The sequence below is a fragment of the Coturnix japonica genome, chromosome 15, assembly GCF_001577835.2.
Source record: "Coturnix japonica isolate 7356 chromosome 15, Coturnix japonica 2.1, whole genome shotgun sequence".
In the NCBI taxonomy this organism is placed as follows: domain Eukaryota; kingdom Metazoa; phylum Chordata; class Aves; order Galliformes; family Phasianidae; genus Coturnix; species Coturnix japonica.
The window spans coordinates 5,768,497-5,792,943 of NC_029530.1; the positions used below are offsets into that span (position 1 = coordinate 5,768,497).

Here is a 24,447-nt window from a genome sequence, read left to right on the forward strand (position 1 = left end):
CTTTACTCTCTCAAACTTCTGACCTTTTATTTCATGGGAGGTCGCTTCTGGCTCTGCTTAATTCTGCTTAACTCTTCATACGTACAAGCTATGACATCTGTAAACGTCACTCACTAAATTATGCAAACTGCTGCAGTACTTCCATATGTTCCATATAGGAGCTGAACACTTACTGTTTTTCTCCCATACTGATCTGAAATGTTTCCCCAGAGGGTGGAGCTGGACATCATTCCCACAAACACTACCTAGGAAACAGCAGAAAAAAGGTCTTCCCCTTACCAATAAGACAAGTAAAAATTCCCATACGACAGCAAAGAAAACACATTTCAAATTAGTCTTTCAAAATTTCAGCACTAACAGCAGACCAAAATTTCCACGTGTTCTGGGTCTAGTTCCTCTGAGGTAGAAACTATTAAAGGCAATTATTCATACACTGAGATTACTCAAAATGCACTCTAGCCCAACTTCACATCTATTGATGTGAAAGGGAGTTAGTTGCTGTCCAGGAATTGGGGTGATTCAGCAGACTGAATCTCTGTAGGCTACTTGTCTTCAGAGAAGAATGAAATCTCTCCCAGTTAAGGTAATGGCAATTATTTTGAGTCAATTCATACATTTTCCTGGAAATTACATGAAACTCTGAAGTTAAAGCCTGCAAATTTTCCTCATTTCTCACCGAGTTTCCCTTCTTCAAGCTCTGGCTTTTAAGAAAAGCAATTTGCAAAGGTCATACACAGATTTAACTGTGGAATATAATGCATAATTTCTGAGTAACAGCAAGTGGAAAAACCTTACAGAATACAGGAGCTGTCAGTTATTTTTCCTACCGATGTGAGCAATGCAACCTGCCAGCTTGGTAATCGCCACTCACAATGAAGCTGAGGAGCTAGGATACTTAAAATCATCATTTCCATAGCATCTGCCATCTGGAAAGGTAAAAAAGAAACAAAAATAAAGAACTGCCTGAAAATCAGTTTGATCATTAATCATTAATCCTCCTTCTTGACACTGTCTTTGTTTCTTCCTTGACATTTCATCTCTGTAGGTGAAACAAAACATTCATGTTTGCAAGGTGCAGTGGGTATCCACAGTAAATAAAGGGCTCTAGACATCATTACACAAAAATATACCACATACAGCTCTTCAGATATAGCAGAAAAGTGAAAACAAAGACTGTCTTCCTGTTCTTGATATCAAAGTTTAAAACTAGAAATACTGAATTGGTGTTCGTCTGAAGCAGAGACAACAAGAACAATAATATTGACTAATATAGGGAAGAGATAATTTAGCTGAGGGAACAAATGTGGTAAAATCACTGAATGAAAACTGAGTTCTGTAGGAATAGGATTGTACCCTTTCCATTTGAAATAAGTATTTTAAGTAGAGAATTTCAGCAAGAGGGAAATCTATCAGTTATTCTTTACCTCCACAGCACAAGTTTGAGTCTAGCTGTCACTCTAGAATTTCAGGTAAAATTCTTCCTTCAATGCATAATTATCTGTTTAGAGACTTTTTGTCTACAGAATTTGAAATCACTGGGATTCTGTAATGGGTGATCATGCAATTCATCTTGATAACAATTACTTGCCCATGCTAATCCTGTAATAACAGAGAGCTTCCACTGGAACTTCCCAAATCCAATGGCTTCCACCGCATCTTCCACCATGAAAGTATCTAGAAAGAAAACAATTTGAGTGCAGAAACGTACTGCTTTCCTAGTGAGACACATCCCTTGATGCAGCATCTTCTGTCAGTGTAACTATTTATTAACTGGGTAATCTGCTTAGATTTAAAGTAACTAACAGAGAGCTACTTTGCTTTCAGCCAACTCTTACCCAAGAAAATCTCCACGCATTGCAGAAATTGTCTTAAAGCCAAAACAATTCTAAATATTTATATAATATTTTCTTGGCAAAGAAATCAATCAGTGTAGCACCAATGACTTCAGTGCATTCTCAGCCTGCTACTCTTGGGAGTGACCCCACCAGCCACTGACTTACAACTTCCTTTGGTGAGAAGTATATATAACAGCACAGAGCAATACTATACAAGGGATGGAAAGTGCAGAATATCTTATTGAACTGAGAGTCAAACTGTAATTATGTGAATGAAGAATTTGTCCAAGGCATCTATATCTTCACACAGATCTGTTAAAAATGCTGAGGGTTCTTGTTTCATGACCTCATAATTTTGTGTCATCTGAACAAGCTGTGATATCTCAAATTCCTTTGTTCAAACAGAGAGTGAGAAGCACAACTAAAATACGTTTTTATCTTCCATTTGTTTAAACCAGTTTAAGTCTCCTGGTTTTAACACTTCCAGCTCTTCATAAAGCACATTTGCCACAGAAAAGCTTTACATTTATAAGACATTATAAATTTGATAATTTATCAAAACCGAATCAAAATGAAATCAAACTAAATCTAACTAACAAAACATAAATGTCGTAGGACCCCGATCTGTGACTGCAGCAGTGAGCACTGAAACTCAGCATGCTGGTATGTTACATCGCTTCCACTTTTTTGGGTGGAAGACTTGCAGACTTGTACTGATGCAGTAAGTCTTTCAAGAAACTCATCCACTTCATGTTGTGCTCAATTTCCCATACAGGGTACAAAACACCCCTGTTTATTCAGATCTTCTGTCTCCTTTCCAGAGCCTCATTATCAGAGAGTTGACATTCGACGAGGCTGAGCTGCCCCCTCCATCTCTCGCATGAAGGTGAGCCAGGTGTAATTGTTCCAGTAAACTTGGTGATGATTTAGGAGTATTGATCAGTTTTAAAGGAAACTTAGCCCAAGTGCCTATTTGAAATAGGTGCTGACATCTGGATACCCCATCAAATCAAACACACAAAGAAATCCTATTGGGACAATGTAACTAAATCACCATTTTCAGGTGTTTTGCCTATGTTGCTGTTTTCTTTTTTGATTTGGGGATCTCTAACTTCTCTAAACCTACTGCACTTATCCTGGATGAAATGAAGAGGCCACATCTTTTTCCTTGAAGGGAAACACGAAACCTGCTCACCATCAGTTGGGTTGGCAAATTCTTTTGGTACTGCAGCTCCATCCTCCAGCTCAATAGCTTCTAGCTCTGTCTGAACACCCTCAATCTGAATTTCATGTTCTCCTGAAATGGCATCTTCCTCTGACCTTGAACTTTCTCCAGTGCGGCGAAACTTGACCACCCTAAGAAAAGAGAAATGAGGATTAACGCTTTGGTGGATGTCTTGTGGGTTGTTGTGTTCAGTTAGTCCTGAGAAGGTCAAAGAGGTGATGGACTGATCTCTGCAATGAGGTCAGGGATGGAACAAGACATGAAAAGAGAACTTTGCTGAACTGATCCAACTTTCATGACTTACTTAAGAGTGATTTTGTGCAAGGCTTCACATAACATGGAGGAGGTCCACCCTCCCATCATTTAACTTTCATGTGACAACACAAAGACTTTGAAACAGATCTAACACTTTTCACCTTGGTAAGTGACAATTTCTTGAACTTCAGTGAAGCATATTTTGGTTGGAATTAGATTAAGTTATTCTTGCTGCTACCTCTTTGACTTTTGGTACTTAACATTTTAATTCTATGATAAAGATGAGCAGAAAGTCCCTTGAACTTCGGTTAAATCCTCTGCTTTAAAGGTTGCCAAAGCTAAACTAGCAGCATCCTTGCCAGCTGCAGCTGCAGCAAGCTGACAGGCATGCATGACATTTCTAAAGGTGATCTGAAAGACTTTATGTATTTGGCAATCTTATTTGCTCTTACAAGTGCTGATGGTGCAATCCATATGAATGTACGGGCACACTGACAGGCAATCTACACAGCTCCTGCAAATGGCTTATGGTCCATCAGTAAATAAGAGGATGGAAGAATTGAAATCTCAGTCTCCCATAGGGTTGTCTACAACTGTTCTGAGTTCTGGCTGCAATGAACCATCCAGTCCAGCTCAGGATTTCTCTGTGGTAGAAACATAAAGCGAAGGGATCCAAAACACTTTTCGGTTTTGCAGCCCTGGCACATAATATCACTGACCACATCCCATCTGGGGAATTGCACGTACTCACTAATGATGTTCTGGCAACAATCTGAAGAGAGAGAAGCACAGCCATCGTTTTGTGAGGCTGTCACACACACACAGTGATTTGCAGGCTGGTGAGATGTTTTGGAACTGCCTTTTTTTGTTCGTGTAAACAGGACAACTTGAGATATGGGGTAAAATCCTAACTTGGATTAAAACTGTCCCTGAAGATAGAATCCTCACACAATCTACAACATACAAAGTCTCAGCACTCACTGACATTCCACGCCTGTGAGGTGATTTGTTGATTTTTATTACAAAGGCCAATTCATAGGAAAACGCCATTCAAGTTGTACTTGCAAAAGCTCTACAAGCAACTGGTTTAACTACACAGAAAGTAAACTTCCAGATTTGCAATTTTTTGTCATTAAAAAGAAAGGTCTATTCCCATAATTTCAGTAGCCCCAAAACCTGAAGCAAAACCCATTGAAGGATTTCAGCACACGGTGCCACTGACCACTCCATGCTTGCAAAATTCATCTCAGAGCTGCATTTGTTTGCAAGGTGCCACAGTACTAAGTCTAATTATACCTGCATTAAAAAGTACTTAGAACATTTTTGCTCTCTGTGCTTTGTTTCCTGAAATAAAGAGATGGGGGAAAATAACCTGATGTAAGTAGTATCTCATTGTTTTTACTTGTAAGGTGATTGCAACTGAGCTGAGTACTTGAAAACACCTGGAGCTCATGTCCATTCCTCAACTTATTAGCAATGTTATTGGGCAGGTTGTTCTGTCATTGAGATGAGCTCATTAATATTTAAGACCAACTTTAAGCATTTATTCCCTGCCTTGCAGAGTGAATGATTTCCAAACAAGAATATCTTCCAAACCACGTAATAATGGAGCATTGATGAAGAGGAAAGGAAATGTTGCTGTTAAAATGCTTTTATCACCTTTCCGTGCAGATCTAACAACCACAACAGCACGGAGTTTGTCATCAACAACATCCATTCTCCCTGTGCAGCAGTGTGTGCTTCTCTGCAACACAGTTAGCAAATATTAACGACGCTCACTGCAAACACTTTGCAATAAGAGGTTGTGATCTGCAATCGGCTCACGGCACGAAGCAGGAAGCTGAGGAAGATGCCTTCCCTAGCACAACATTACTTACAGATGCAATGCACCTTGCAAATGCAATAGAGCTGTTTCCTCTCGGAACATTTGTTGGCACTTTCATGGTTTCCAGCCCTCCTTATTCCTACCACCATCAGGTTCATGCAAAAAAAATAAAATAAAATATAAATGCATTGGATTTATATAACAACCGAATCCCTGCATGCCCCCAGGATGCTGCACAAGGAAAATGGCCTGCTTCCCAGGGCCTAAGATTCTTCCTAAAAACAATTCCCTTCTAAATCGCCAGGATGTACAATATCCCTGCAGCCCGTTTAGAAGCAACCCTGCGCATCCTCGCTCCCCTACCGGCGCTACTTACGGCAGCTGTCTCAGCTGGAATAAATCATCCTCCATTGCCAGGCTGCGTCTGGAGGAGCTGCTCTCATCGCTCTCGCATGGCGGGGATGGATGGAGCTGTAGGAAAACGGGCACGGGTGGACGGACGGCTCCGTTGATCGCAGGGCAAGAGAGGACCGGGCACGGTGCGGCACCGTACGGCACAGCACAGCACGGCACGGCTGGGCTCGGCACGGCTCGGCACGGCGGGGAGGGCTGAGTGGCTCCCTCCCCTTGCCGTGCTTGCTGCGGGATGTGCCTGCCAGCCTGCCCCGGCTTTCCCGGCAGCCGTGGATAGGGATGCGTCCGCTGTGGGGTTAGGGCACAAAAGGGGTGCTAAAGTGACAGTAGGAAATGAGCTGGGCAGCATTGGGACTAACGTAAGGAAAGCCAAGCAGAGTTCTTTGCTGATCCTGAAATGATAGCAAAGGGTCTTTTGGGGGAACAGCGTGCAGCCAGATAAGCTGTGAACACTGCATACAATATGTTTGACTAATGAAAGAAATGGCCTGAAATCAATACAAGGGGAATTCAGATGAAGACAGGTGAGAAGCATTACAGTGAGGAATAAGGTGTGCAAATTTAGACCAGTGGTAAAATGGATGATGCAAGAGGGTTGGCCTGGGTGTGACAAACCAAGCGTGCTCAATATGTGACTGGGAGTTGGTTCAGCTATCACACAGTTTATGATGCTGAATACTGAAGATATGAACAGGTTTTAGTATCTATAGGAAAGGACTGACAGGCTGTATAGCTGGAGTTTTAGCTGCCTTAAAAGTTGTGAGAATAATTCTTTACTTTGTGAGAGTGGAATCCTGATGCTCACACAGAGCTTCATTTCAGATAGCTGTGAGTGTCCTGCAGCCTCCGTGCAAGCAGATTGTATAGGAAAAAGCTGTACAGTTGGTCACACAAGACCCTGTGGAATGAAAAGCAGCCTGGCCCATAACATAATCCATAATCCATAACGAATCTCCAGGGGAGATTCAGGCTGAACATTAGGAACTATTACTTCTCAGAAAGGGTAGTCAGGCATTGAATGCACTGCCCAGGGAGGTTGTGGAGTCACCGACCATGGGAGTGTTCAAGAAACGTCTGGATGTTGTGTTGATGAATATGATTTAGCTGGGAAGTATTGGGAATGGTTGGACTAGATGATCTTCTAGGTCTTCTCCAACCTTGATAATTCTGTGATTAAAAAAAACGAAAGGCTTTGGCAGCTAAATCTCATCTCTCCACACTTTCCTCTTCAGAAAAACATGGGTTTGGTCCTCTCAGCATCCTGGTGCTTTTGTTCATGTATCAAAGTGTGATGTCAGTGCTGTACGACTTACAGGAGTGCTGGGCAGCTTCATTGACCCTCCTCTTCTGCCACTTCACCTCACTCAGTCTCTTGTTCCTCTGCTCTCTGGGCCTGTAGCACATAAAGAACAAGGCCAGGCGAACCATGGCTGTGCTGAGAGGAGCTTCAGACGCTCTGTAACACAGGATTCACAGAATGACCCGAGTTGGAAGGAACCTCAAGGATCATGTAGTTCCAACCCCCCCTGCCTAGCAGGGCCACCAAACATACACCTTTACTAGATCAGGTTGCCCAGGAGACCCCATAGATACCCCATAGATGCCCCATAGACCCCATAGATACCCCATAGATACCCCATAGATCAGGTTGCCCAGGGCCCCGTCCAACCTGGCCTTGAACACCTCCAAGGACGGGGCATCCACAACCTCCCTGGGCAGCCTGTTCCAGGGCCTAACCACTCTCCTAGTGAAGAACTTCCCCCTAACATCCAACCTAAATCTTCTCTCTTTTAACTTAAAACCATTTCCCCGTGTCCTGCTATTGTCAGCCCTTTCCAAGAGTTTACTCCCCTCCTGGGAGTAAGTTCCCTTCAGGTATTGAAAGGCTGCAATGTGGGATGCAATGAGATTCATGTGGCCTTTAAGTCACACACAGAACCCATCAGCGCTCGCCCAACGCTCTGCCTTAACAACCGTCACTTCCTTCTCCCCGCTCCACTTCCCGTACGTTGCTCTATCTGTCCGTCGCCCCGCCCGCCCCGCACCGTTGTGTTCCGGGGGGCGATGCTGCCCGGCGGCGCCGTTCGGCGGTACAGGGCGATGCGGAGCTGGGGGGTGATCGGGGGGCTGGCGGCCGCCGTGGCTGCGGGGATCTACGTGCTATGGGGACCCATCGCCGAGAGGAAGAAGCGGAGGAGAGGTAGGGAGCGGGGGGGGGGGAAACCGTGTGTGAGGGCAGAGGCCCGGTTTGTGTTTCCCCGGGCACCCAGTGACCTGCGTTCGTCATTAGGAATTAAAGCAAATGATGGGCTGGAATTGGAGTGAACGTTTGGGTCGCTGTCACACGTTATTGAACCATCTAACCATCTCTATTGACAGGCCTGGTGCCCGGCCTGCTGAACCTCGGCAATACCTGCTTCATGAATTCCCTACTGCAAGGCCTGTCTGCCTGCCCCTCGTTCATCAGGTGGCTGGAGGAGTTCACAGCTCAGTACAAGGCAGAACAGAAGCAGCCCAGCCAGCAGCAGTACTTGTCGCTCACTCTGCTGCATCTCCTAAGAGGTAAAGAAAGCCATAAAGAAAGCACTCGGCATCAACATTAATCTGTTCTAAAGAAGAGCAGGAGGTCCTGAGTGCCTCTTGTTTTCAGTTTAGTGTCTCAGGGTTGTTCACACAGAGTGAAATTTAAGTTATAAAAGGGCAGTGAGGCATTAATGTTGGTGGTTTTTACCTAATCCACTAGTAAAGCGATCCCTTCAGACAGTGCTTCTATTATTGCTTATTCTCTCTGTCAGTTAGTTGGGAAGCTCTTCTCTTTCCATGTATATTACACAAAGGGAATATATGCAGTCAATAAGTCTATCAGATGAGAATGGCGATTAATACACGCTAGTTTGATTGTCATTGTCTAACCAGCTTAATCAACTTGATGGTAATCAATTATATTGTGCCTAAGTACCATGAATTGTAATATACAGACCTGTGTTCTAACCGTGCTTTGTGGCTCCTGCTAACGTGTTAAAATGCGATGTTTTTAAGCTTTATCCTGTCAAGAGGTAACAGAAGATGATGTCCTGGATGCAAGCTGCTTATTAGAAGTGTTAAGAATTTACAGGTGGCAGATCTCGACATTTGAAGAGCAGGTGATTACAAAACTCAAGTTAGAGTTACAGCCTGATATACAAGTTCAGTGCTTAGGTCTGAAATAACCTGAAGCTGTAGCATTAATAGCGCTGGGGGGGTCAGATCTGAATCTTTGCTGTACAGAAAGGTTTGCTTTAAAAAGTGAAAAACAACTGATTGTTTAATGAACAGCGTTTTCAGTTTGCTTAGATATCTGACATGGAAAACCTGGCTGCTTCAAATCCTACTTAGTATGTCCTGAGTTGGGATGAGATACTAAAACAGAAGGGATACAGCCCTAACTTCCCTGTCCCTGAAGGGCTTCTGCTTGCAGGGATGGACTCAACTTCATCACTGCTTCCAAATTCAGTCCCATAGGAGATTTCTAAGACTTGTTTTCAGTATTTTTAGCCCCTGAAGTAAGTGCAGCTGGTCGATAAACTCAATCCATTTTCTCATTCATAAAATACGGTTGTATTCTTCTACGTTTCAGAGCCAGACCAAACAGCACAGATTTCAGTGGTGGTTTTATTGAAAGCCAGGAAAGCAGCCATCTGTGCATCCATTTTATTTTTCCTTCAATGATTTTAGTGCCTTTTAAATTTAACCAGCCCAGAATATTTCTTAATAATATCCACTGTTAGGAAATTCAGTTTTATAGAGAACAATTCTTACTAAAGTTGAACCGGATGCACAATTGCTTACAATTAACATGTAAGATAAGCTCTAAGCGGTGATTTTCCCCTTTAATTTCCTAGTGCAGTGTTGTAGCCCTACAATATCAGTACTCCTGGTCTATGTTTGGATGGGTTTCTTTGTGGTTTTGCTTCCTATAACACTTATGCCTCTGTTTAATAGGACGCTCATGAACTATTTCATGTCCTTACCTCTTCGTTGGAAGATGAACGGGATCGTCAGCCACGTGTCACGCATTTGTTTGATGTGCATTCACTGGAGGTGACTCCTTTACCAATGTTGTTTCATTATCAGAAGTCTGCCTACATTCCTAAGTGTGTCGAGTATAAAGCTGCCTGTTAGGAAACTGAAGAAATGAGCACAGTGTTTACAAAGCTGTTCTTTACTGCTTTGAGAGAATTAAATCAACAGACCAGGCAATCAAAGGGAAAAAATCAGCTCGTCCTTCAGCATTAATGCTGATGGAAGATTTCTATCTTTTTGCCTAAAATACACACAAAAGGTCTAAAAAACTTGCTATTATTTCAGTAGTCTCAGGCACAGAATTCTGCAGGTTAATCATTCATTTTATTAGAACTGTTCTGTTGCCACTCAGAACTTTGTTGTGCACCAAGTTTTTTGGCCTTCTTCAACTACTAAGACACTAAAACTCATATCATTGTTCTAACATCAGGGATGAAATAAGCAGATATTTAATATCTAAGCTTGTCTAAGGTGGGGCTGACGATATCTTTTATCTTCCTCTGCAGCAACCAGAAATAACCCAAAAGCAAATAAGCTGCCGAACAAGAGGTATGTTTTTCTTCCATCCTGAAATACACAGTGTAATCATTTTGTTTGTTAAGGGGATTAGATCAGTTGATCTTTGTCTTTATTGGACTGAAGTGCATCTCTTCATTGGTAAAATACTATTATCTGTTAGTGGGGCAGACCGTGTTTTACACCTTTTGTTACAATAGGCCAAAAGTTTGGAATGATAGTGATGAACGTGAAGATAAAAGGATGATTTCAACTTTGTGTTTCAGGATCTCTTCCTCCTATGTCAAATCACTGGAAGTCTCAGCATCCTTTTCATGGAAGGCTGACGAGCAACATGGTTTGCAAACACTGTGAACACCAGGTATAAGAAAGCTTGTTGTGTGTAGGTATACATGAAAAATGATGCCTGAGATTCAGTGTGTTCTGAGGTGAAACCATCATCCTTTGTTTCCAACATAATTGGTTTAAGCTCAATAGTTTGCAGGAATAACAGCTTCAGCCATTATTTTTTTCAGCTACTTGTATGACGTTTTGTATTGAACAAGAAAACATTGCTGAGCATACCAAAGAAAATGAAGTGTGATGCACTTCTTGTGGCTGACAGCTGTCTTACCAGGCAGAATAATTGTTTTATTACATTCAGTATCCAATATCACAGATATTATATACTGAAGATCCACTCACACGGGTAGCACTTTAGGACTAGCTGTTCGTTCAGCATGTGGTATTGTGATGGCGCATGCAAAGGCAAATTAAGTTGCAGTCACCTGAGGAAATGAAGATCACCTGAATAGAGCAAAAATACAGAAAACAAATGTAATTCATACATCCAACTATAAGGTACTTCTCAAAAACATGCAGATTTAGAAGTGAGCAGGGGCAGCTTCAGTAGAAACAGGCAGAGTAGTACCTTGTGCACTGCATCAGGTGTTTCCTAGCACTAAAACTGGTGGGGAAAACAAGTGTTTTAATGCTGTTCCACTGGATATACACAGATATGCTTGCTTTGCAGAACACTGTTGGGAGGCAGTGATTGACCTGTTTTGTTCTTTAGATCATTGCAGGTATTTTTGCTCACTGCATTTGAAATATTCTCTTGCAGAGTCCTGTGAGGTACGATACGTTTGACAGTCTCTCACTGAGTATTCCAGCCGCTATGTGGGTATGTATCTGCCTTTGATGGGTGACCCAGCCAGCACTGCTGCCTTGCCATCAGGGCTTTATCTTCACTATTATCCTTCTACAGCCTCAGTAACACCTAAACGAGGTGTTACTATAACTATTGTTGCCTTCATAAACAATCCTGATGTGTTAACACAGTACCTTACTACTAAGGCAATGCGGCAAATGAGCAATTAGTATTATGGGCATGATGTTGGCACTGAGTTTTCCTTCTCCTAGTGGATTATTTGGGGTGTTTTTTTTGGTTAATTTGAACAGACCAGATTGCATCCTGAGGGTTGTGCGTCACTGGCAGACTCAGATGACCTTCCAGTGCCCTGTCTCTGTGGTGAGAGAATGCCAGTTAACCAGCACAGGCATTCAACTGGAAATAGTTTCTGTTTCTCACTGGCTTTGTGAAGATCTTTAAATGATAAAACACTGTAGAGCTGGGGGCAAAATGTGCAGGACCTTTGTACTGTAACAGTTACCTTATGTCTGCAATTAATTTCTTTTGCTGTTGTTCTAAGGGTCATCCTATGACACTGGATCACTGCCTCCATCACTTCATCTCCTCTGAATCTGTGAAGGATGTTGTGTGTGACAACTGCACTAAAGTATGTCATTGTAATGCATGTCTTCATGACTTCAGGAAAGCCTTTAGCTTGCCTGGAATTTATTATTCTTAAAATAGTTATTACCCCACAGTATTTTGAAGCTTTATTGTTAACATAATAAAACTTACAAGTGCTTTATTTGGTATTTGGGTAATATTTAGGAGAACAACAACAACAAAAAGTCCTGTTTTTAAATGTTACTTTATATTTGCCTGTACTTCGATGATAGAAAGCCAAAATGGATTGTTTGAAACCTAACAGAAATGGCTACATGTAAACTAGGTTTGTCTTCTAAGAGCTCATTTCTGCTCAACTTGGTGTTAAAACGTGGATCTATCAGAATAGGCCAACAGCTCTTGAGAGAGGCAAATTGTAGAAGATATTCATGACCCAAAGGTAGCTTGATATGCAGCATGCAAACCTGCAGCAGGATTATTGCTTGTAATTTGATAATGGCATGTAATCAAACTTCTCTGTTTTCCTTTTGTTTTCAGATTCAGGCAGAAGGGACTCTGAATGGACAGAGCATAGAAAACCAGAGAACAACATTTGTTAAGCAATTAAAGCTAGGGAAGGTAAGGCAAGCTGACCCTCCAAATCCATTTTTAAATCCTGTTAAATAGTAATCTCTTTATTTGATCTGTTTGCTTGATGTCTACTTCTGCTACTTATTACAATTCTCTGTTCCCCTTAAAAAGAGAAAAAAAAAAGACAGCTTTTTGTCAACCATTTGTAGGCATTGAAGCCTCAATCCAACAAAGCTCTGAACTCTTTAGCTTAAAGAATGTGAGTATTCTACTGTTATTCACCAAAACACTTGAGTTTGGCTTAGGTGCAGTTTGCTTGCCCTGTATTAGTTTTTTATTCCCTTGGTGAGTAAAGCAACTCATATATACAACCTATTTGTAGGATAATATGTGCACTTCAGAGTTAAAATGTTCTAAATAAAGAAGGTTTAAACAAGAGAACATAGTGCTAAAGAATAGGAGATTTATATTAGAGGTTCTTACAAGTTTCTTGTTCTGTGATCATATAATTCAGGGCCATTCATAATACAGTTTCATTACTGACAAAGGCATGACTTTGTCTGTCAGATATTTATAACTCCTTGACCTTTTTTCCCTGGGTACTCTTACTATGTGATGCCATTAGTTATGGCATATTAGGAAATGCCTGGCAGCAACTTACTGACACAATTCTAGTGCTCATTCCTACCTTACTAAATGAGATGGGCTTTTGAGGAATGTGTGTGATTTTTACCCTTTTTTTTCCTTCCCCCATTTGGAGAAAATAATTAACATGCTCTATCCTACTGCCTAGTGAGCAATAGAAGCACTATTAGAGATCTCAAAAGTTGTGAGATTTTTCTTATGACTCAGAAATATTATTGCAGTAAGCTTAGATACAGAAATAGCATGTAAAGGAGCAACAGTTCAGTGACTTATTTCCTTATCTACTGGACTCACCATTTAGTTCCATTAGAATGCTTTTAACAGCTGTTTCTCTTCACTTAAAATGTATTTTGACTTCTCTTTTGTATGGAACTTTGAAGCTCCCTCAGTGTTTGTGTATCCATCTGCAAAGACTGAGCTGGTCAAACCAAGGTACTCCTCTGAAACGTCATGAACACGTACAGTTCAATGAGTTCTTAATCATGGACATCTACAAATATCACATTCCTGTTCATAAATCAACTCAGAATGATCTGAATCAGAAAAGCTCTGAAGAGACAAAACCTGGAACAAAGGATGGGATAGCAGTAAAACCTTCAGGTATTTACCTCTTGTCTTTAGATATCATACCTGTCTCAACTGTAAGGGACTGTGATATGTAATGAATTAAAATAAGCAAACTACCTTCACATTCTGTGATGACACTGTAGAAACAGAAGCAGTTATTAGCAATACTTGTAGCATTTTAGTTAAATTACCAATGTCTGCTTTGTTTTGCAGATGCAGAACAGACGCGTGGTACCAAATCGCTCCTTATGAATGGGGCCTGCTCCTCTTCATTTCTAATGTCCCCGGGAACTTTTCCACTCACTGCATTCCCTGAATGCAGGTAAGTGAGAGATGTGTTCCCTGTTGTATTTCTGTCCGTTTGAATTATGCTTTCCTTTATTGCCTTTATCAAAAGGCTGTGTAGTCATAGAACTTAATATCTATCCTAGTTCCTGTGCAGATAATTGTTTTCTCTTCTCCTTGCTGATTGTCTTTGGCTCCATTTCTGTCCTACTAAGCAAGAGAGTACAGCTTGTTGCAGAGAGAACTCAGAATCTCCTTTCATCTCCGTTCTTTGGTTCAGCATGCAGCAGTGATCCTTCTGGATCGCCATGTTCTCATTCATGCTGTTTTTCTGCTATTCCTTCTTTTACTTTTAACAATTACTGTCAGAGTTGTTTGGTTTCTTCATACTACTGCAAGAAAATCTTATAATACTGGAATAATAAACAACCTGTAAGAGTTCTATTTAACAATCTCAATTGCAGCTTCCAGGATTCTACTTAATAAATCCAGCCTTGATGCTTATGATGATGATCTGTGTTTGAGGAAGTTCCCTTCTTTTCAGTCCTGTGACCAACGTTCTGTTATTATCCCATGGGGAATGCATTCCCCACACTCACTTTAGGGAATGAGAAGCAAGGAAACGTTCTGTGCCAACCACTTGCTATGAAGATGGTTGTAGAGCAAGTCCTTAAAGTACACCCGTTGCTATCTGTGGATTACCCACCGTAATTTAACCTCTTTTAAGAATCACATTCTTTTCTGTCCAGGAACAGTGCTGTAAGAACTAAACGCTGACCCTTTAAACTCTCATTTCTCTCTCAGTCCCCCCGTGTACCTTTACCGGCTGATGGCAGTAGTTGTGCACCATGGAGACATGCATTCCGGACACTTTGTGACTTATCGCCGCTCTCCGCCTTCTTCAAAGAACCCGCTCTCTGTCAGCAATCAGTGGTTATGGATTTCAGATGATACGGTTCGCAAAGCCAGCTTGCAGGAGGTCCTTTCCTCTAGCGCTTACCTGCTGTTCTATGAGCGCGTGCACTCAAGGGTACAGCACCAGAGTTTGGAGTTGAGGCCTGAAGAGTGATTAAGAGAAGCTGGAAGAGGACAAAAACTGACCAGATCCACGGTTGCACCTCCCGTCTGTTATGCAAATAATCCACCACAGGCCCTTTAACTTTCCCCTCCCTCTATGGCAGCAGCTGGCTCTTGCTGGGAGTAGTTTTGTACCAAAATTATGCTACCCAAAGTTGGTCTGCTAACATCGTGCAGTCCAAAAGTGTCTTTGTATCAGATAAGCATCTATTCTGTTCAGTAGTAATTCTGTCAGTATCACAGCTCTGAGAGACATCTCAAAACTGACTTTCCGAGGCTGCTTTCCATATCCTGAACACATGTATGTTTTCAAGGGGAGATGTGGAATCCTATATGCTTCACTGCAGATGTTTCTGAACAAGCCCCTAAAGCAGTTGTTGGGAAGCTACTGTTATCAAAGGCAATGATTGAAGAAACAAAGTGCCTTGAGTTTATTCGAATCGATTACCATTGTCTGAGTCCACTGCATGCCAGCTGTGTTCTGATGGGTGTTCAAGATGATGGGATGAACAGAATGGCAGCAGATATCTCTTGATATCCCAGCCAGTGAAGAAAACAAGGCCTCCTTACTTAACATGCATGACCCGAACAATTCCCTTCCCTCTCCACTGTTTTCCTAAGAGTTCAGTTCTTTATATACCATGGAAGATTCAGACAGCAGTTTCCTTTTTCCAGGTCTTTTATCAGTTTAGAGCTGATACCCTGACTTGTTGCTCCATATCTTTGCACTACAGGTGAAATGAAGACAGAAGTGTTTGCTAGCTGTCAATACTGTCATTTTCTTGGTCACTCTGAAACTGTTGAATACTAATGCTTGTAGTATGGACTACAGCTTTTAATACCATTAACTTCAAGGCTACTGTAATTGGTGTTCTAGATGTGCCCTTCCTATTTTAATGCTAAAACCTGTCATTTGTCTTCAGCCTTCTTGGATCTATGTTGTCAGGCTTGCAGCTGAGCATTAGAGCTTATAATGGTTGTGACTGTGAGCTGAGATAAACAGCAACCCAAGGGTCCTTGTAAAATTAGAGCATAGAGAATTGAATCTGGACCGATGGGCACTTGTTTGGTAAGGCAGTCTGGAAATCCTGGTGTCACTGCATCAGACACACAGATTTCCATACAAATAGAAACTGTACTTTGCTGCTCTGGATTGTTTAATGTGTTCAATATAAGATCTCAAAGCACGGATGGAGAAGGAAAAACTACTTTTGACTGCTTTTAAATTATCAGGAATAAAATATGTATTTTTAGCTCTTTTCTATAATTGTAACTGGGAGGAAAAAAATCCTCAAACTGGATTTTTTGGTGTAAAACAGCAACTAAGTTTTCAAATCATAACTGTCTTCATAGCTTTTTTTAGGTGACTTTGTACCTCATTTATTCATATCACTGCCTGAAGCTCGCAGGCGTGCAGAGATCCTTAATGAAGTCTCAGAACCAGCTGAAATAATAATAGATGTATATGAGAATGTTTACTACACTCACATTGTTCCAAAGTAATACATAAAACACTCTATAAATCAACAGAGATAGCAAGTAGTGAGAAGCCTCCCTGTCCAGGCTGGGCTATTGGTAGCATGGTTTTAACTTTTCTATGTTAAGTTAGGGAATAAAAACAAAGAGGGGGGAAAAAAAAAGGTTGGAAAATGCCAGCAATGTCCTGGCCAACGAGGTAAAATCTAAGACTTGCAGAAGTTGAGAGGAAATTCCCTGTTCTGGACAGCATGGGAGTGCAGGAGCTCCATAAAGGAGCTATAATTCCAGCAGGGCTATAATTTGCACCTGAAAGCTTCCAAACATTTCCACTACCCAACAGTGTGTGCTCTGCAAAGCCTGTTCTCAGTTAGGGGCTGTTAAAGGGTTTTGTGAAGTTCATCTTCAGGGCATTGTGTGTAGGAAGCAGTAATGCTGGAGGTGTGTCAGAACATGCACAAACAACTGGCTAACAGTCTTAAACTGGTCAGCTTCTAACAGTGACATTAAGCCCCAAAACAATGCTAACTTGCATGTTCGGTACTTTGCATAGAGCTGCTTTCTGTTGGGTCAGTTAGATTAGCGTGACATTGATAACCTGCTCACGTTCACTCTGAAACCTTCCTGAAAGGCTGCACAGGTGAGGGCTGAACAGTCAGCATTTATTGTAGCTTTTACTGCTGGGAAGGAGCAGGCAGCCTTGGTTTAACCCTCAGTGTGAGGAAGGAAGCAAGTGACAGAACCTCAGGCCCACTCCTATGCTAGATACTCAGCCTACTGTGAGCTCAAAGGCCTCTGCATATATTTGCCATCTTTACCTTTTGAAGTCACTGGGCTTCATCCAATATTGTTCCTTGTTACAAGCTTTCATGATAGAAAAGGTGTTAATAAAATGCAGGTGGTTACAAAACATCAGATTAAACCTCTGGGATGACATCTGTGTGTTTGGATAATTCTCGTTTTATTTTGTGTGTTATTTAAAGAAGTGTGATGTTAAGTCACAGCACTGCACTGCTGTCTGAAGTTGCATTTTCACTTCAGGGTATTTTTGTAACTGTACAGTAGCAATAAAAGAACAAGCTTAATAGAAAAAGTAACTGTCCATGTGTGCTGGTCTCTTCAAGAGTGATCTATCAGATATATACGCAGCATATCTGATAAAAGCAGCACTTCACCTTCCCTGGGTGCACTCCTGCAGGAGCTCTTCACAATAAATACAGAAGGTAAGGATTTCCAATTCCAATTTTTCTAAGCTGCTGTTAATTCCACAGCCCCAGGAGGCTGAAGGTTACAGCCCATCACTCACCCACACGCTCATAAACACACTTACACAGGGATCAGCTCATGTATTTGCTCAGTACTTACCATTGCTTGATTCCTTAAGACCCGGTGGAGACTTTGGACACACTTTCCTCATTCCATTAGGATGCAGCACAGATGGGAATGGCTTTCAGGTAGTCAGAATGGATCCCCTAAGGATAAACACATACTCTCAGAAGTGATCGCTTTTCACACTGTGTTGTCCATATAAAACATCTTCCCCTGAAAGTCACCTTATACTCCCTGGTTTCTGTACATAGAACTGAGTGAAGTAGAGGCACCTCAGATGTCTTTCTGTCCCACCACACCGCTGCCCAAAAGAACCCATGCAAGCAGAGGAGGTAAAGCAGTAGAGGAATAGATGCAGACAAATCATAGTGACTGCAAAACATACCGCACTCACTGCATCAATATCTTAGCAATCTTCTCATGTCAGTCTCATTTGTGTTTTATTTAATGAAACCAAGCAAGCTCATTGACAGAGCATCAAAGAAAACGTCACCCATTGAATACCACCAGCTTACAGGCTCACTCTAAATAATTACAGCTCATGCTTAATGGTATTTATAAACTATTTCACTATTTCAAGGATGTAAAATATTTTAGGCTTTCTGAAAAAGTGGCTCAATTTAAGATTATGTGAGTAGAGATTCCATCCTGACCAAAACAGGAGCATTACTCACTAATAACTGGTGTATCAGCAACTGTTTCCTGGCATTTAAGATCAGTAGTTGCAGAATTTATTTGCAAGTTACCAATTATCTTCTGGTTTAATGCTTTGGATCATCAAACACAGCTTGATTGAGATATGGACAGCTATATCGAGGAGGAAAACTTCACTATTCGGGGTCTATGGAGCAGGTGATTGATTGCTGACTATCTCACTTATTGCCAACAGGCATCATTTTCCGAAATGTCAGGTTGATTCTTGGAGCAAGAACTCTCCTGCGGATGGGCAGGCTGTGGTACCAGTACACGTTAGTGGGGTACTTCATCATCAGCAGGCTGCCATGCTCTAACTGCAGTCTGATGGGCTTGATGTGCCGTGTTGCATTCTTCCCTCTGGAATCGCAGTGCCTGAAAACAAAGTCTCTGCAGGCTCCAAAGGTCACTGATGCAATAGGGCTGCGTGGAACCAGCTCCTTCTCGTCATCTCGATGTTCACCTATGTGGTCCTCGCCGTCTTTATATCTGTAAACAGGATAATTAGGTCACCTGTCAGTCCAGCCAAATGAATGTCAGACCATTCGTTGGTGATCTGTCAATACACCAAGCAACTTTTCATAGGAATTTCATTAGGAATGAGCTGATTGATGTGACTGGAAATCAGACATACCTGTTAATAACAACAAAATTAAAAGCATGTCCCGTCTCCAAAACAAGGCGATCTCTGATGTGGTTGAGAACTGGGATCCACGGCTTAGGTGAAAAGGTGACACCTGAGTAAGTGTACGTTAACTCGGGGTCTCCATAGGTCACCTGCTTCCTGGGGATCTGATGCCACTTGCCAAACACTTGAAGCTTTGTCTGTTCACCTGTTTAAACGACACAGATCAAAACTAACTCACCTGGCAGTGCTGCCCAGAGCTGTGGGTGCCCCATCCCATGGATGGGCCCGATGCTATGGATGGGCCCTGGGCAGCCTGAGCTGGGGGCAGCCAGGGGGGCTTTGTGGTCCCTCCCAACCCGATTAAACTGACTCTACAGGCTCAGCTCCTCCCTTTACCTTCGAAGTACTCCACCTCCTTCTCCAGCTGCTGGTAGATCGCATCAGCCTCAGCCCGGCTGAAGAGGAGGCGATACTCGAGGCTCAGGCCTTGAGCCCGGATCTCCTGACTGGGCACTGAGGGACGGGACAAGCCGCCCGCCTCCTCCTCATCCTCCAACCGGGGCTTCTTGCCATCACCCCCCGGATCCTCAGCAGGTCGCTTAACCACGAATCTATCCATAAACAGAGGAGATAAGACATAGAACTGACATCCACACACAGCGAGCGCCAAGACCTTCAGATCCGCCCTCTCTGAGGTAACACCCAGAGGCGGGAATCCCGCCCCTTTGCAGTGCGCATGCGCGTACTTAAACCCCGCCCCTTGTGATGTTTTGGCGCCAAATGTTGGCCCCGCCCCCTCGCCCCCCGTTTCGCGCCATTCGCAGCTCTCCCGCCATCCCGGCCGCTCCTCCCGCAGCCATGATCGGGCAGCAGACCCTGCATTGCTTCTTCAGCCCCGCACCGACCAGGAAACGCAGCCGCACCCCAGAGCCTGGCGGTGATAATGAGGTAAGAGCGTGGTGGGGGGCTGTAGGGTTTACGTAGGAACAAAGGAGCATTCGGGATGCTGGAGGTGATTGAGGGCTGCGCTGGGAGCTGGTGAGGAGGGGGATGGTAGAGCTGGGGGCTGCTGGAGGGGCGCAGGTTTGCGGTATTAGGAGCCATTATGAGCTGCTTCCAAAAACCCCGCGGTTCTGCGCGCCTGACTGAGCAACCAATAACACCCAATGGGCGTCACGGGCTTGTGTGACGACACTGTCGCTAGGCAGATTAACGCCTCGCTCAGCGGTGAGCCAATAGGAATAAGCGGGCTTTTTCACGCTGGCCAATGGGAGAGCGCGGGGATGGAGCCGCGTTTGTGGGCGGGGCCTCTCGGTGTGTGGTGACCAATCAGGACGCGCCTGTCGCTGTTTTGCCGCGAAAAAGCCACGTGCGTTGTGGGGAGGGGCGGGTCGTAGCATGGCGGACTTACGGCTGCGGTTCGTCCAGCAGTTAGGCCGCACCTATCTGCTCCCGTTATACAGCTGTCCCTATACTCGCTGTTTGCAGGACGATGCCGCTAAGAGGCTGAAAACTTCAGATCCTGAAGCGGGCAGGGCCTCAACGCTGACCCCTGAGCAGCTGGAGCGGATACGTAGGAACAAAGAGGCGGCACGACAGCGGCTGAACGAGCGCAGCGTTCCACCGGGCTTTGGGGAGAGCTGGAGGAGGCAGCTGGCGGCTGAGTTCACCAAGCCATACTTCGTGGAGGTGAGTGTCTGGGGCTGGACTTGAGCCCTGCTGTTCTATCCCTGTGCTGTTCTATCCCTGCTCTGATCCCCCCCTGCTCTGCCTGCAGCTGATGGCGTTCGTGGCCGAGGAGAGGAAGAAATACAAGGTGTACCCGCCTCCAGAGCAGGTCTTCACCTGGACGCAGATGTGTGACATCAAGGATGTGAGTAGGACGTGGGTGGAAGGGCCAGAAATCTGAGAGTGGGGCTTGATTTTGGGGTCTTGTGCATCTTGGGTTTTCTCCTATCTAATAAGGTGTAATACTGAGATGGGTGTGGTAGGGTTTAAAGTAATGCCTTGCTAATAAGCTGTCTGTGCAGTCATCAGATTCACAGTAATGTGGCATAGAATTCAAAGTACAAGAAGCTTCCTTGGAAACACTCATCAAGTGGATTGTATAAACTTTTGCACTCAAAGCTCTGCCACAATCCTGGCAGCACAGCTGCGGTGTTATAGCCTATGGTAGGGACTCTTTCTTTACTTGTGTAGGTCAGTGGTTGGAAGTCAGTTACTGGAGGGTTTTTGTCTGTATTTATTCTAATGTAGAGCCTGTATGCAAGTTTTTTTCCTATTTCTGGGGTAATACTAATATGATTCTGTACTAACAAACGTCTGCTTCCAGGTAAAAGTTGTAATTTTGGGACAAGATCCTTATCATGGACCTAATCAAGCTCATGGGCTCTGTTTCAGTGTCCAGAAACCTGTTCCTCCTCCTCCCAGGTATGGCAGCACCCACCTTAGAAAATTCCTTTCATTAACAAATTATTATTGGGTCTGTTACTCACAGCTGTGCATGAGATAATTGATGTGATGTTACAGCTGCTGAAACCTGACTTGTGCTTTACCTAGGAAAGACATCTTAAAGACACAGACTGTTCTTTGTAGGCTGTATTCTCAAGAACGTGCTGCAAATTTGTGTGTTATTGTATATGGTTAGATGTGAATCAGTGCAGTCTTTGTGTAGGGGAAGAGCAGTGAGTGATGCTGTCTGCTCTTATGCTTAAGTGAGTATCTTTAAATGAGTATCTTTAAGGGCACAGGTCCATCTTGTGCTGATTGTAATGAGTTTTTGATACTTGAGTGCTGCTAGAAGTGCTTGTATGATTAGGACTTGCTTGATTAATGAGTGGAAAGGCAAAGACATAACTTACCCAGGAGGAATAATAGGAACTTAAATAGAAATTGAAGAATGACTCTCAGATCATAGCAGGGTTTGAGTTGGAAGGGACCCCCAAAGTCCATCTGTTCCCACTGCCTGCAGTGCTCAGAGACACCCACAGCTCCATCAGTGCTCACAGCCCCGTCCCCTGACTGTGGGTATCTGCAGAGATGGGGCACCTCCAGCTCTCTGTGCACCCTGTGCCTCACTGCCCTCAGTGTGAACAACTTCTTCCTTATATTCAATCTAAAAGTCTAATTAAAGAAATAAGATATCTGAGATATATCAGCTTGTTTGAGTGTCTAAATACCAAATCATTTGTCTGTGTCACGAGTATAGTTTATAACCTTTTTTTTTTTTTTTGTCTTTCTTTCTCCCATGGCCTCAGTTTGGAAAATATTTACAAAGAACTTTCCACTGATATTGAAGGCTTCACCCATCCTGGTCATGGTGATCTGACTGGCTGGGCCAAGCAGGGTAAGGCATCCTAGAGGCTCTGGGTGCAGATACCTTGGGATGAAATATTCCCATTATCCCTTCTCAGGGGAAGCAGAGAGCAACTAACCTGTGGCTTTGTTTGTGTGCTAGGTGTGCTCCTACTCAACGCTGTCCTCACAGTGAGAGCCCACCAGGCCACGTCCCACAAGGAGAGGGGCTGGGAGCAGTTCACGGACGTGGTGGTCTCCTGGCTGAACAAGAACCTGCATGGTGTTGTTTTCATGCTGTGGGGAGCTTATGCACAGAAGAAAGGCAGCTCCATTGACAGGGTATGGGGCTCTGCAATGGCTCACTAATGTTTTTAGTTGAGTGGACGCTAGAGGGTGCTTTCTTTACAGGGTTGTGTTTTAGTCTCTGCTTGAACTCTGTTGCTGTCGAACTTGATTGCCCTTCTGTTTAGCTTAGTCTTTGCCAGAATTAAGCAACAAAAGTGGAGCAAGAGTAACGTTATGTTGTCAGGGGAGCCTCCAGCTGATGGCAGAGCTGGTATTTCTAGGAAAGGTCTGGTGAATGAGTGCTGTTAGGATTACAGCAATGGAAAAATGGGCTGGGTGTTATTGCTTCTGTGCCCTCAGTGGGACAAAAGTCTCTGCCTTTATGGCTGAGTTCTTCAGCCCTCCTTTCTTGCTCTGATGACTGAGGAAGCGCAGAGAGGAAATGGAGCAGCGTGGAGCAGCCAGCCTTGTCCTTGAATGCACAGAGATCTAACGAGCTGTTTATTACACCCTTCACAGAAACGCCACCACGTCCTGCAGACGGTTCACCCTTCCCCTCTCTCTGTGAACAGAGGCTTTTTTGGCTGTCGTCATTTCTCCAAGACCAACGAGCTGCTAAAGAAATCTGGCAAGAAACCCATAGATTGGAGAGCGCTGTGAGCTGCGAGGGTCGGCTCTGGGGCCTGGATGGGTGCAAACAGCCCCATGTTGGAAGGGCTGTCTGGTTTCTTGTGAAACTTTTGCTGACCTGAGGGTTGTCCTCTGGATGTCGATCAAGGAACAAAAGGCTGAACTCCAAACTCTAAGACACTTGGGTTTGTTTTTTTTTCCCCAAAGCAAATTGACTTGTCTGCTTTTTGAAGGGATCTCAGCCTGGCTTGAAGCAAAGGAAAACAGTTTCATGTTGATTTGTTTGGGGTTTTTTGTTACGCTGGGAATGTTTTTTGAAGGCCTTGTGAAGGGCTGTGACTTCTTGCAGGTGAAGCTGCTCAGCTGTTGTACATCGCCTGCTTTGCTTCTCCCTTCTCCCCTGCATCCTGCTGTACAAATCTGTTTCTTAGTGCGGGGAGTGGAACTGGAGCTGCTGGTCCCCATTGGAGCCGAGGCTTATTTAAAAGCAATGCACCATCAGAGGCTTTACCTGGTGTGTCGCTGAGGTTTCAGGGTTAACCAGATGAGCTCCATGATACTGAGGTTCCTGCAGCTGCCACTTCCAGCAGATACGTGTCCATCAAGCTGCCAAGTGATGGGCTGAAGGGTTCAGAATATTTACAATCTTAAATCTTAATACAGAGATAATTCTGTGTTTGCCTTCGTAGGAGGAGAAAATTATTTGCTCTGGTGGCCAGAAATGTTTGATCTTCCTGACTGAATGAGAGGTCTGGGTGTCCAGTCCTGCTTTGTGTTTTCTTTTAATGAAAGTGCCTTGTTCAGAAGTCATTATGTTTTTTAAAGCCTTGTATTTACTCCAGGAGGTGACACCAGTTTGGGTTTGCTGTGTTGTGTTTGTTTTTGTAAATAAAAAACCCTTTTCTTTACGTTCTGCTGTGATCTTCCAGGCCTGGAAATGAGCAGAGGAGCAGCTGATGGCACAGAGATGGCAGCAGCTCCTCCTCACCCCCCCACCCCCTTTCCCTCCCCCCATAGCTGTCGTGGCACCTTTGTCCCACAAGGATCGCATGTCCCCGTCTCTGCTTTCCACCCACCCTCTCCCTCCAGCAGAAGTTT

At 43.6% G+C, this 24,447-nt stretch overlaps 4 protein-coding genes across 9 annotated transcripts in view; 2 read left to right on the plus strand and 2 right to left on the minus strand.

The window, feature by feature from the left end:
• SVOP (SV2 related protein) overlaps positions 1-8,082 on the minus strand; it is a 21,340-nt gene extending 13,258 nt beyond the window's left edge. The window contains exons 1-7 of one of the 4 annotated variants that reach the window (XM_015878060.1): positions 7,968-8,082; positions 6,868-7,010; positions 5,517-5,611; positions 3,031-3,191; positions 1,589-1,674; positions 828-926; positions 174-245 (exon numbers count right to left, since the gene is read on the minus strand). In XM_015878060.1, coding sequence (XP_015733546.1) covers positions 174-245; positions 828-926; positions 1,589-1,674; positions 3,031-3,191; positions 5,517-5,611; positions 6,868-6,888 — 534 coding nt within the window. In that variant the 5' untranslated portion in view covers positions 6,889-7,010; positions 7,968-8,082. Of the gene's footprint in view, positions 1-173; positions 246-827; positions 927-1,588; positions 1,675-3,030; positions 3,192-3,767; positions 5,105-5,192; positions 5,280-5,516; positions 6,573-6,867; positions 7,011-7,967 lie in introns of those variants that run through there. The other 3 variants (XM_015878061.2, XM_015878062.2, XM_032447915.1) reach the window with 3 other exon arrangements.
• Positions 7,392-17,584, plus strand: USP30 (ubiquitin specific peptidase 30). The gene is made up of 12 exons (XM_015878063.2): positions 7,392-7,754; positions 7,934-8,116; positions 8,594-8,697; positions 9,536-9,634; positions 10,123-10,165; positions 10,399-10,493; positions 11,235-11,294; positions 11,824-11,910; positions 12,405-12,485; positions 13,463-13,682; positions 13,863-13,971; positions 14,739-17,584. The coding sequence occupies exons 1-12, from the start codon at positions 7,619-7,621 to the stop codon at positions 15,001-15,003; spliced, it is 1,482 nt and encodes a 493-aa protein (XP_015733549.1). The 5' UTR covers positions 7,392-7,618; the 3' UTR covers positions 15,004-17,584.
• Positions 10,746-19,861, minus strand: ALKBH2 (alkB homolog 2, alpha-ketoglutarate dependent dioxygenase). Of its 3 annotated transcripts, XR_004309059.1 has the most exons (6): positions 19,534-19,861; positions 19,144-19,342; positions 18,491-18,998; positions 17,853-17,959; positions 13,377-14,992; positions 10,746-10,918 (listed from the first exon to the last, which is right to left on the minus strand). XR_004309059.1 is itself a non-coding variant. In XM_015878068.2 (3 exons), the coding sequence occupies exons 1-3, from the start codon at positions 19,754-19,756 to the stop codon at positions 18,689-18,691; spliced, it is 732 nt and encodes a 243-aa protein (XP_015733554.1). In that variant the 5' UTR covers positions 19,757-19,861; the 3' UTR covers positions 18,141-18,688. The 3 variants fall into 3 exon arrangements, 2 of the variants coding, with proteins under 2 accessions (XP_015733554.1, XP_032303808.1); XM_015878068.2 differs by lacking the exons at positions 10,746-10,918; positions 13,377-14,992; positions 17,853-17,959 and having other exon boundaries at positions 18,141-18,998; XM_032447917.1 differs by lacking the exons at positions 10,746-10,918; positions 13,377-14,992; positions 17,853-17,959; positions 18,491-18,998 and having other exon boundaries at positions 19,162-19,226; positions 19,316-19,342; positions 19,534-19,856.
• A 52-nt stretch (positions 19,862-19,913) lies between these two features.
• Positions 19,914-24,257, plus strand: UNG (uracil DNA glycosylase). The gene is made up of 7 exons (XM_015878067.1): positions 19,914-20,085; positions 20,626-20,826; positions 20,915-21,010; positions 21,470-21,567; positions 22,395-22,483; positions 22,595-22,773; positions 23,239-24,257. Exons 1-7 carry the CDS (start codon positions 19,918-19,920, stop codon positions 23,377-23,379), a joined length of 972 nt encoding a protein of 323 aa, XP_015733553.1. The 5' UTR covers positions 19,914-19,917; the 3' UTR covers positions 23,380-24,257.
• The last annotated feature ends 190 nt before the right edge of the window (positions 24,258-24,447 follow it).